The sequence below is a fragment of the Botrytis sinoallii genome (genome assembly GCF_014898435.1).
Source record: "Botrytis sinoallii strain Bc 23 chromosome Unknown BSIN_028, whole genome shotgun sequence".
Classification (NCBI taxonomy): Eukaryota; Fungi; Ascomycota; class Leotiomycetes; order Helotiales; family Sclerotiniaceae; genus Botrytis; species Botrytis sinoallii.
Genome location: NW_024066055.1, coordinates 43,008 through 55,790, shown reverse-complemented (window position 1 = coordinate 55,790; position 12,783 = coordinate 43,008). Strand labels below are relative to the sequence as shown.

The window sequence follows — 12,783 nt, the reverse complement described above, 5'->3', positions numbered from 1 at the left end:
GAGGTAGCTAAAGGGGGGAGTGGATGTATATAGGTACTCGGTCGAAAGACAAGTATCTACCTATTTGAATCAAGAATATAAATAGATGAAGAAAGCGCTCACTGTTGGTTGTATATCTCATGAAGAATGGGGTGGTGGGTGGTGGGAAGAGGAAGAAGTGATGAGAATCCAACGAGATGTGATCAAGAGAGGCGAATAGTCTTGATATCTACCTAATATCTCGTTCATGCACAATTTTATTCTTTGAGTCTAGTCAATACGAAGAGTACATGTATACATACATACAACATACATACATACAACATATATATACACATACATTACCTAGCATATTCATTCTCAATTTCTCTCAATCATCAAATACCAAGTGGTGTATGTATGTGTAAGTGAAGTGAAGTACGATGTAGTATTTTCCCTAGTCATAAATTATGTTGTATCCCAAGGAAAAGTCATCCATCCATCCATCCATCCATCCTTCCTTCCATCACAAAATTCAATTCTTAAGATAGTAACATGGAACCTTGGAACTTTCGGAAGAAAAGTTGTGCATCGACTCCGTACATCTATCCATCTCCACTAGCTGGGGTGGCAGCTATCGGAACTAATCTCCATCGAGTTACCTGCATCATCCATACCGCTGATACATTTACGCTAACGAAGACATGTCTTGATGCGCAAAAGAAGAATTGTTAGCGTTTTTATAGTATTTCACAGTAATTCATAGCATAGCATTTCATAGCATTTCCTAAAATCTCCTAAAATCTCCTAAAATTGATCCAATTTCATGCATTTGATAGGTTCAAATTCACAAAGCTAAACTAAATCAAGCTTAATCCGGATTACGGGGTATCCCATACTAGCTCAATCTTGGTGCAGATGGAGGCGCTTTTGGATGAGTTGGGGAAGGAAAGGGCTCACCAGATGCAGATGAACACTCGGCCAATTTGGATATTGAATTGAACTTATTAAACATTGATCCTCTCTCTCCTCTTTCTCCTCCGTCTCCATCTTCCATCTACCGTACCGTACTCCTTTTTACTTGATTACATCCTCCTCTCGAAATCACATTCGCTTTTTGCTTTCATAACATCGAATATCAAGAATTCATTCGTTCAATCCTCTTCTCTCAATAACTCACATACCATACCGGTCAACCCATTTTCTGCAAGGTAAATAAACATTCATTGATTCCTCGTTACATTCCAATCTGGCAAACGAAAACACTCCCGCCACCACTTTTAAACTTGAGCAACATCTCACTTCTGGAAAATAAAAACTCTTGAAGAATGGAAAGCTGACCTTGGATATTCATTGATAGTTTATTCGAGAATATCATTGTCAAACGCGAAAAGCTTCTACTTTGATATCAATCTTCTACCTCAACTTAACTCACCATCACATAACTCAAAATGCGTTTCTCTACAGCAACTTTCGTTGCTACAGCTCTTGTTAGCTTTGCCACTGCTCAATATACCATTGATCCAGAAAGTGTACCATTGGCGACTCGCAGTAAGTTTTTCCTCCACTTTACCGACTCTGTGACCGAGAAATATACTAATTCTCCACTCTTAGAAAGCTGGTGTCAATCACAAACACAAACATGCCCATCGCTTTGCTTGCAAAACGGCGCCGGTAGCTCCACCACTACTACCAACACTTGTGATCCCGTAAGTATATAAATTCCCACCACTATCTTCCCCTTCCCCGACCTGAAAAGTAAATCCGACTAACTCTCAATCAGGATACTCTCGACTATGCATGCATTTGCGGCAATGGTCTCTCTCCAAACGCTTCCGAATACTCCTTGACCCTCCCATACTTCATCTGTACCCAATACGCCACCAATTGCGTCATTGCATGCAACGGAGATAATACCTGTCAAGCAGCATGTCGAGATGACAATCCATGCGGAGCCCAAAACCCAACCCGTATCAATACCACCTCTAGTACCACTCAAAGCGCAACTGGTACATCGGGAGCTTCCAGCACAAGCGGCGTTGCATACACAGGATTGGGTGGATCATCTTCAACATCCACTCCTAAGAGTGGTGCTCAGATGACTATGGACTTTGGAAAATCATATGGCTTGGCGGTTGTTTTCACAGGTCTCTTTGCGGGGTTTGCTTTGGTAATGTAAATTGACCGCTTCTTTGATGGACGGAGACGGTGTTGGCGAAGTGGATTAATCGGTCGGGTTGTTTCGTTTGTGAGATATGGCTTCATATCATCTCATATCGTATGATATTTGATATTGATATCAATTATCTCCATTGCACAACGAAACATTCTCGAATTGGGTACCTCGGGTGTTTTTGAAACTTTAGCGATCATTCAGTGTGCGTTTGTTTTCGGCTTCCTCTTTTTTCCTATTTTGAGGATTTTGAGCGTCGAGTTGGTTTCTGCTTCTTGCACATACATATTACAATGTCTGACATCCTGGATACAAACATGGATGGGCTTAATGGAGAGAGCTTTAGCTAGATTACTTGCTTAAGTATATAGCTGAGTTCGGGTTGGATTAATGTGGTAATGAAGGGGATTGTGGAAAAGCGTTGTAGGAACAGTCTAGATCTTTTAGATTTAGACAAACAAGAGCTATACTTCTGGCTACGAAATAGAAGCAAAACATTTTAAGCATACCTACTGTTCCATGACTCGAAGTGATATTGTTGAGATGTAGCGGTAATCTTGATGCAATCTATTTCGACTTAATTTGAAACTGTGCAGTGTAGGCAGTGTAATGTAGATGGAATGAAGGTTATCCATCCATGAATGCTATGTATGTTGTACTGTGTAGATGAAATGAGGAAAAGAAGAAAGATGTGCATGATGATTGATATTTGCGATAGAGTACGGGTATTTTACTAATGGGTAGTAGTTCTCTGAATGGCTGGATGTGGGAATTGAAAGATGTGATTGGTTAGACTTAGGCTCGCAGGTAGACAGACCTACTAGGAACTTATGTACTAGGAAGACCTAGACTACTCCGTACGGAGTATCGTAGACGATAAAAAAAAATGAGATGGCTCGGATGGGAAACGGCGGTCGATCGGGTCGGTACTTTTTAAGCCGTGCTCATTAGGCCCCTATTTCTTGATTTGGTGGTAGGTGAGTGGATAGATAGATGGGTAGCGGTAGGTAGGGTAGATAGGTAAATGAATGAATAAATGAATGCATTGACATGTGAAAGGAAGAAGGAAGGAAGGAAAGAAGGAAAGAAAGGAAGAAGGAAAGAAAATTATTGTCGAGTGATGCTTAGATTGTAGGTAGTTGGGAATTGTGTGGTATGATATTATATTTGTACTGTAGTATTTTATGATACATGTCATATATGAGTAAGTAGGTAGATGAGTAGATGGGTGAGTAGGTAGGTAGGTAGGTTGATATTATATATGTATATGTTTCTCACTAGACTCAGGAGTGCGAAGAAAGGGTTTGTAAGGGTTGTACGTATGTGTGTGTGTGTGTAGGTGTAGGTGTAGGTGTAGGTGTAGGTGTAGGTGTAGGTGTAGGTGTAGGTGTAGGTGTAGGTGTAGGTGTAGGTGTAGGTGTAGGTGTAGGTGTAGGTGTAGGTGTAGGTGTAGGTGTAGGTGTGTAGGTAGGAGGTGTATGAAATGATTGCCTATTAGTAGTAAGTAAAGTAAATATCACATGAGAGATGAATGATTTTCGTTATGTGTACTATGTATGTATGTATGAGTGTATGTAGTAGGTGTTGTATATAATATGGAGATGAACGGAGTACGTGGAATTACTGTTCTGTCTGTATCTTTACCGCTTGCTAGATATCTCAAGTCTTCATTAAGCGATTGAATCGCGAAGAGGGGGCTAGAAGGGAAGAAGGGGAGAAGAAGGAAGAGGAAGAGGAAGAGGAAGAAAGAAAAGAGCTGACGTGGAATTCATTTGTGTCCCTGGTCAATTGGTATTATGGAGTAGATAAATCTTCTAGAAGAGCTTCCAAGTTCCAACACTCAACCAGAGTGAGTTCTACCATCACCATTAGCCTCGAGCCCCTGACCCGACAACTTTAAAATTTTGATGTGGTAGATCTGTTGGGTTAGCCTCTTTTTGATTCTTCCACCGTTCCCCCCTAGTAATAATTTAATATGTAGCTAGCTAGCTTTCCAACTTTTTGGCTTGTGAAGATTTGATTGATTTGATTGATTTGATTGATTTGATTTGATTTAATTTGGTTTCTGGAAGTTTTCTACTTTTTCTACTTTTCCTACTTTTCTTGATCCATCCATCCCTCTTGATTTTTGGATTGATTTCGTGTTCATACGTACTTCACTCGAGACATCGTTCATACATACAACAAACGAGAGAAGATCGATGATGAGCAATTAACAACAGATTGACGATTCACATCTCATCACACAATACACAATACACTACACATTACACATTACACACTACACCATTCACGCATATCATCGGCCTCCTCCGCAGCTCATTCATTCAGCCTGATAACCAAATCCCCATCTCATCTCGTCTCGTCTCATCTCACCCCTCTACCCGCTAAAACAATCCACTTCCATAAATACTCAACCTCACCCCAAGGTCGCGAGGGTCGGAAGCGCATTCCACCCACCTCGATTGAAAATTCGCGAAAAGATTGATAAGTTGCTGGCGGTGAACACGGCGTCGGCGATTGGTTATCGAGAAGAAGACGGGGAATTGCCTTTGCCGGTTACGACGCCTAAGACGCCCAAGGAGAGGGGAATGGGGCTGGGTATGGCGCCGAATAAGAGTGAGTGGTTTTTTTATCTGATTCTTCTGCTTTTGATTTTCTTTTTCCTGTTGGATTTGGGATACGGGTTGCGGGGCTCGAGAATGAGGGGGAGGTAATGGGAGAGGAGAGGAGAGGAGTAGAGGATACAGTGTGGCATGGCATGGCATTGAATGGGATTTCTTCGCAGATTGAGCTCTCACTCCCAAAATTTACAAGTTTGGAAACATAAGAATGCAAAGCTAACGAACATGCACCAAATAGAAGAAGCAGCGCATGAATGCGTGTCGGAAGAAGCACTCGTGCATTTGAAATCGTATAAATATTCGAGTGTAGATAAGAGTTTGATTTCGAATTACATTTTGAAGCATTACGTAGGTGGCCTTTCTTTTTATTATCATTCCTGGGGCTTGGAGAAGGATTCTCGCACACGCCTTGAACAGATTTGTTCTACGGCGTGTATGAAGTGCGGAAGAATTCTACACGATTGGAACGCTGTGAGGACGGGAGTTTGGGACTTGCTGGGTGGTCTCGGAAAGCAGTGAAAAGCTCTCAAGAATCATGAGAGAATTGCTATCGAAGCTTTGCTCTATTCTCATACATCACTCAACAAATAATTATTCTAGATAATCTCGAGCGCAGCGAGCAATGGGGGTTTGGGGGCTGGCCCCCATAAAGAAGAAAGAAGAAGAAACAGACTAACAGTTTTCAATATAGTGGAATGGCTTCGTCGAATTATTGCCATTATGGTTGGCACCAAATATGGTTACATTATTGGGATTCTTTTTCATCCTGAGTAATGTTATCTGTTTGGAGATTTTCATGCCGGATTTGGTGGGGCCTGTAAGTTCTCTATTTCTACGTCTACTATTGTGATTTTTTTCTGCATTGTTTAAACTCTACCTATCCATTCATTTGCAAACCTGCGGAGCAAATTACAAAAGCTAATTCGACTCAGGGACCATCATGGTTATATTACAGTTTCGCATTCGGATTATGGATGTATTCAACAATGGATAATGTAGATGGAAAACAAGCTCGAAGAACCGGAACATCTAGCGGTCTCGGTGAACTATTCGACCACGGAATCGATTCTCTGAATTGTACACTTGCATCTCTATGCGAAACAGCTGCTATGGGTCTAGGTACATCGAGAGCTGGAATCTTTACCGCATTGATTCCTTGTTTGCCTATGTTCTTTTCAACCTGGGAAACGTACCATACACACACATTATACTTGGGAATTTTCAATGGACCAACTGAGGGATTAATCTTGGCTTGCACGATTATGATCTTGAGTGGTTATTATGGACCAGAGATTTGGACACATCGAATTACGGATTTGGTCGGTCACCATTATTTCCTCGGATATCATGAATTTTTCGGTTCATACTCCGTTAGAGATTTATGGGTCCCAATCCTCGTTGTCTCATTATTCGGTATTCATGTTCCTTTCTGCGTTATCAACGTAATCAAAGCCAGAAGAAGAGACAACTTGCCTGTTTTACCGGTTTTCCTCGAATGGACGCCTATGGCCGTTTTTACTTTCAGTATTGGAGCTTGGCTTTTCTCTCCATATTCAACCCTCATGGAAGAAAATCGTTTGGTACTTTTCTGTCTTACAATGAGTTTTGTCTTTGGAAGGATGACGACAAAGATCATTCTAGCACATCTCACAAGACAACCATTTCCTTACTGGACAGTTATGCTTACACCACTTGTTGGTGGTGCTATTCTTGGTAATCTACCTCGATTTGGTCTACCGGCTGTCAGCGTAGGAGTGGAATTATGGTATTTAAGAGCATACTTTATTTTTGCTCTAGTGGTTTACTTTAGATGGGCTTGGTTGGTTGTTACGAGTATTTGTGATTACTTGGGAATCAACTGTTTGACAATTCCTGAACAGAAGTTGGAGGAGATTTATAGAAATCAAGAAATGGAGAAGAGATTAGAGAAGAGAGGATTGGAGGTCAATGGAAAGAGAACCCCAAGTGGAAGTGGAGCGAAGAGTCCAATTGGAGTACCAAATGGAAAGAGAGCTGATTAGAGGAGTTGAGATGTTGAGATGTATAGAGTACATTCTTGAAGTATGTGGGCTTGTGGAGGTTGGAGAAGCCATTGGAATGATAGACATGGGGGTAGATCGTATGTATTTCGTGGGTATAGCTAGGGACACGTAGAGATTTGTTTCACTCGTGGGTATGGTGGGTACAGGTAGATAATGGATGGATGGATGGATGGATGGATGGGTGGTGATGAGTAACGAATGGGTCTCTCGGACTTGACTTGAGGTCAAACAAAAAAAGGAATGAGTTCATGTATGGAAGGGATGCATGTAGATATTTTAATACGGAAAATTCTGAAGGGAGGGGGAGCGAGTACGAGGTAGATGGAGGAAGAAAGAGGTTATGTTGTTAAGCATTGCATGGCGTTGCGAACCCTTTGTGGGTGAAGCGAATAAGTAACTTGATTGAAATCCTAGTTGCATATTGGTGGATTTTTATTTGATTGGTTTGGATTGAATGGATTGGATGGATTGGATTAGGTTCGAAGAGGATGAGTGAATGAATGAATCGGAGGGTGGGAGCGTGGGAGGAAGGGGGAAAGGGAGAGATTAGTAATTCCGTACTTACTCTCCGTATAAACTTGTTAATAATACTTCTTTGCTGTACATTTTGGTTTGGTTTGATTTGATTTTGTTACAGATGCTACCTATCTAGTAATACTATAATGAATGAATATAAGTAGGCAAATATAGTTCTTTATTTTATAGTCTTTTAGTTTCTTGATTTTGTAATGAGGATTTGATATTGAAGATTTGATTTTGATTTTTATACATATTTTTTTAGATGATATTTTTTTAGATGATATTTTTTTAGATGATATTTTTTTAGATGATATTTTTTTAGATGATATTTTTTTAGATGATATTTTTTTAGATGATATTTTTTTATAATTATGATTTAATTTATTATTAAAATTTCTAAGTCTATTTATTTAAAGAAATCTTTCATTTTGATTTCTTATCTTAGAGTTTATATATATATATAAATGAATATGTGTTTAGTATAATTTGAGAAGGGGTGGATTTGTTTATTTGTGTCACGGGATCACCTCTGGGAGTATTCAGAAGCTTTACCGCTGAGCTAAACGCCCAAAAGACTAGGAGGTAGAACTAGAAGTTCTACCTTACTCTCACATATATAGCAGGACAGGACAGGACAGAAAGGGCTTAGTGTCACCCCGTGACAATTTGTTTGGTTTTTTATTTGTTTATTTATATATTTGTTTAGTTTTTTATTCATCTACTTTAAATAATTAGGTTTTTTTTCGTATAATACTGTGGAAAATGTAGTTGTTATGTTAGGATAGCTAGCTATTTGAGTATGGGTAGGTAGTTGTTTTATGATTTTCGTAAGTGTATATGTATATATGATATTCCCTTCCAACTAAAAGTTAAGAATCATATTGTTTACTATATGATTTAGTAGCAGTAGCAGTATCAGTATCAGGACTTCGGAGCTTCCCATCTCTCTATCAAAGATACCTCTGATCCAATGATTCATATGTAATATTTATTCACAGCGCGTCGCTTGCGAGAAATTCCCTGCGCAGTTTGTTGTTTCGATGGATCGATCACGTTCAACAGAATCATGAAGTTGCAAACCCTAACGCTATCTCTACGGTGGATTTCGGGGACAGGTTCTACAGATCATATGATGTCTGTGGGTTCACGGTTGTTGGGGTCTCGGTTTCTGCGATACGTGGTATGGATGCGCGCTATCGAATTTGGGATTCAGCTTGTGTTTTGAGGGTGGTTTTGGATGGGTGGTTTTGGATGGGCGACTTTCTGCTGCGCTGTGTTGTAGATGGTGTTATTGGGATTGAGGCGAGGGGTAGGATGGGTACTTGTGTGTAATATGTGTTGGTGGGCTTGGTTTGATCTATTTCTCTCGGAGTCAAGTAATAGTAAGTGAAGGCTCCGAAGTCTCTGTTCGACTGACTCTTGTCTTCTAGATGTTAACATGCAAACACTGCGGAAATCCTCCGGACTCTGTATAGGTTTACTACATAGTACACTTCTTGTGTTTTTCGTCGAGCGATGTTTTTACTCGACAATGAAATGGGGTTTGTAAGGGGAGATTCCTTCGCATTCTCGCCGTGGACATAGATGGCGTAAGCGAATCTAAGATGTACGATTACCACATGGTAGATTTCTATGATATCCTGTGAAAAAAACTTGAAAGCACCGTGGGTTTCAAGTCTAATCTCCCCAGGAGTCATTCTTCGAGGGCATCTTGGGCGGGTGAAATATCAAATCCGTCGAGTTTTGCCGAGGATGGGAGATCTCTGTTGGGCTTAAGGAGGCGTATTATGGCTAACAGATTGGTTCAAGTTCATGGGTGAACGTATTTGTGATTATATTTATCAGTTTCCAGTGCCAATGTCTATAATTCGCGCCCCTTCTTTGTGAAAATCGATCTTTGGATGAAGAAGATATTCACAAGCTTCTTTCACCAAACAATGATTGTAATTGAGAATAAAATTGGATGAGCGCAAGGAATGATGAGATTCTATAGCGAGCAATGATGCCGGACAGAGAAGTTGAAATCTCAATTGGAAACAGAGGGCACGTTTAACTTTGTTATTTTCTGAGAGGAGCGAAGCCTAATAATTTAGATCTCTTAACTATTAAGACAGGAGGCGGTTGGAAAAGTAATGAATTAATGAGTGTAGCTCAAGCCACAGGACTTACTGATATGAAATGAGGCGGAGAGAAACGACTTTCGATATCTGAAAACTAATTCCAAGTGGAAGGACTGAGGCTTTGGACTTATTATGGCAAGATGAGTTCGTGTGAATATTGAAGTATAATGGCAGTAAGGATGATTTAATTATACATGGGTTGATAATGTAAATAGAAGCTCCGGTGACAGCATTGTATAGTATAATAGAAGAGACGACGAAAATCATTCATTTGTTAACATTGTAATAACGATCGAAACATGAAGCCCAGTCATAATAGACAAAAGCCTTTCATTCCCTCGTTACACCCCTTTTTGTTGTCTCTTTCCCGAGAACTTTTTATAGATAATGAACCGTTAGATATAGTAAATTGCCAGTATTTATACACATAGAATATCAAGCATGAGCTAGGGTACAAGCAGCTGTACCCTATATTCTCCTAGTATGCATAAGATCGACATTTCCACATACAACACCTTACTCTTCTAGACAGTATAGAACTCCCTACACTATCACCCTGAAATATAAATCAGCGTTCAGGAATCTCTAATTCACACAGAATAGATGTAGTTCTGCTGCGATACGTAGACACAAGGCTTTTGTGACATCCCAATGTAAAAAAGAATAAGGAGCATCGAGCTCAGAGTTCAAAGATGAATTCTCGGGCTAGAAATTGAAAATAAATTGTTGTTGATAGTCTTAACTAATGATGTTTATGTAAATCGAGTAGCATACCTAGTGATAATGTCCTTTCGACAACGAGAATAGGGCTGGAACCGTGACCAAACGGTCATAGGAAACGTTGGCACACTCACTGACTCTTGAGTGCGAACTCCAACCCTCACTTTTATGCATCTGGGAATATCTAATTTTCATAGAAAGATATCTATCTTTTGACTCGTTTTTTTATACTCAGACCCAGGAAAATCTTTCTCGCATCATCCTAGCCCCTCCCTCTGTCCTTTCTACACTCATTCATTCGCACATATTCAATACAATACACCATTTATTGTGATTTCATAAGCCCGTTTGACCTTCCAGCTATGAGCACATTATCATCCACAGTATATATTTACTACTCCACCTCCAAAGAAACAAAGCATAAAAAATTCAGAGGGTTCCAGGCGCGAAGGGATTCAAAGATGGTCGAGTTCTCAAAGCAGAAATATCTGTTCAATCTAGGTAAAAGTTCTAAAAGCTTCTCACTGCACATTTAAGCAAACTCTTTCCAGCCACCTCATGTTCGATACCTTATTATAAATATTTAATAAAAGACTCAAAAAAAAAATTTAATTTAGTTTCAAAATATTAATTCAATTTAATGATAAAAGTATATTTCTATAAATTTTATCAAAATTGGGGTTGATTGATTGATTGATTGATTTAATTTAACGTCCCGCTTCAGTCCATGACTATATAAGACGGCTAGGCCATAAGGGCGCTAGCGGATAACTTTTGAAATACACAATGGGAATGAAATAATGGGGGAAGTGAAAACAAATACTGGGGTATAGCGCCCACTATTGTATGTAGTCCATATCAAAATTGGGGTATTTTTTGTTGAGTTAAAGTATTTCAGATATATAATAATAAAAAATCCTGGAATTGAATAGAAATTTTTTTTTGGGTATATTTTGAAGTATAATAAGAGGTATAATTAAATCTAAATTTTATAGAACTATATAAAAAGGAAAGATATATCGATTTTTTATATTATCAATTAAAAAGATTTAATAAATTATAAGGATTTTAGGTAAAGATTGAAATAAAAAAAGAATGATTTTCAAATAGATTAAAAATATATTAGAGATGAAAACTTTGATATATATAATTTTGTTGGAAATCACATGTGTAGCACGTGTGTGGCACATGCACACCACTATAAAACTCCTTCTTCAGACTTCCCGGATATATAGATCTGATATATATATTTCAATATATCACTCTTTATGCATAACTTGCTATCTATTTCTGACAGGTTATAAGTGTCGCATCATTATAAGCTTCATTTTATATCTCTGTATCCCCTGAATCTCGAATTCTCATTCCCCTACAGCTATTCCTACTCTTGATATCATGGTAAGCAAGATCACTATCGATACAGTCCAAATAAAATGGGGAATACTAATCACTTTTAATAGTTATAATTGGATAGACTTCTATGAAGCTATTCAAATTACTATAATAGTAGTATTTACACTATCCTTGTACACAGGGAGAAGTGTAAGACTAGCGAACGATCGAGCCGATATCGCTGAATGGGATAGAAAAGCAGGAATTGTATTTTCTATTATCAATTTCTGTATTATTTTTATATACTACTTTCAATTTATATATATAATTGATGCAGAAGACATTGTAGGAATCTAAGCGAAACTTTTAATATTCAATAATAATACGAATCTTTAATACACTTAAAATCTCTGATAATAGTTTATTTACAAGCAATTCGATTTTAAAATAGAGACGATTCAATTCTTCTTTGATCGATTCTTCGATTATTAATATAAATTATTTACAATAACATAATCTTTATTCGAAATAGAGGTCTACTTTTATCTTTTGAGTATATTGCTAAATATAGAAGTCTGGTAGATATAGCAAAACTTTATTATATCATCAAATATGAATATACGAGATATATTATATGCTCTACAACAAGCTAAGAGAATTTCTTGAGATATAATAAATCATTCAGCAATAGTTAATACTGTGTGAGGAAATATAAGAGAAAGAGGTAATAAGAGAGCTCGAGGAAGAGACAGAAAAGAATATGGAGAATATTATAGGAATAAAAGAAAATATATGCTTGAGAAAGGCAACAATATTTCGCTAAGTTCTAATAAAGCTATTAAGGCTAAATCTTATATTTGCAAATTCTGTAAGAAGAAAGGATACTGGCAAGATGCTTGTTAGGAATATAATAAAATCAGAGAAGTCTGGTATTCAAATAAAAATACTGAGAATGATGGTTTTGTATAAGTAGCTATAGCAAATGAATATACTGGTTCTCTATATTCTAATATTGCAATACATGTCAAAGTCCAAAATAATATATGGATTCTTGATTCGGAAGCCTCTCATTACTTTATTAGTTTTATTAAAAATCTTTTTAATATCGTATAATGGGATACTCTACGAAGAATCAAAACTGCGAATAATATATATTCTATAAATACTATATATAGAACAGCCACTATTGGAAACTTTATACTGAGAGATATCTGGTATATCAAGGATTTTCGGAATAATCAACTTATTTCAGTTGGAACACTTGTCGAAACAGGTTGAAAAGTTATCTTCGAAGG

General features: G+C 38.0%; 3 protein-coding genes across 3 annotated transcripts; all 3 read left to right on the top strand.

Annotated features, from left to right (window-relative positions):
* Positions 1–1,409: 1,409 nt before the first annotated feature.
* EAF02_010870 (uncharacterized protein) lies at positions 1,410–2,137 on the top strand (the record flags this gene model as incomplete). Its single annotated transcript, XM_038906918.1, has 3 exons — positions 1,410–1,509; positions 1,573–1,667; positions 1,742–2,137. The coding sequence occupies 3 exons, from the start codon at positions 1,410–1,412 to the stop codon at positions 2,135–2,137; spliced, it is 591 nt and encodes a 196-aa protein (XP_038753208.1).
* Positions 2,138–3,726: 1,589 nt separating this feature from the next.
* EAF02_010869 (uncharacterized protein) lies at positions 3,727–4,031 on the top strand (the record flags this gene model as incomplete). Its single annotated transcript, XM_038906917.1, has 2 exons — positions 3,727–3,741; positions 3,786–4,031. 2 exons carry the CDS (start codon positions 3,727–3,729, stop codon positions 4,029–4,031), a joined length of 261 nt encoding a protein of 86 aa, XP_038753207.1.
* A 144-nt stretch (positions 4,032–4,175) lies between these two features.
* On the top strand, positions 4,176–7,406 carry EAF02_010868 (uncharacterized protein). The gene is made up of 4 exons (XM_038906916.1): positions 4,176–4,750; positions 4,949–5,103; positions 5,447–5,572; positions 5,688–7,406. The coding sequence occupies exons 1-4, from the start codon at positions 4,723–4,725 to the stop codon at positions 6,774–6,776; spliced, it is 1,398 nt and encodes a 465-aa protein (XP_038753206.1). The 5' UTR covers positions 4,176–4,722; the 3' UTR covers positions 6,777–7,406.
* Positions 7,407–12,783: the final 5,377 nt, after the last annotated feature.

What these genes read in the sequence shown, in the direction of transcription:
- EAF02_010868 (XM_038906916.1), top strand. Translation starts at nt 4,723, where the DNA reads ATGGGGCTGGGTATGGCGCCGAATAAGA. An exon ending in ATTACATTTTGAAGCATTAC is followed by an intron (nt 5,104 to 5,446) that starts GTAGGTGGCCTT and finishes TTTTCAATATAG; the next exon opens with TGGAATGGCTTCGTCGAATT. An exon ending in TGCCGGATTTGGTGGGGCCT is followed by an intron (nt 5,573 to 5,687) that starts GTAAGTTCTCTA and finishes AATTCGACTCAG; the next exon opens with GGACCATCATGGTTATATTA.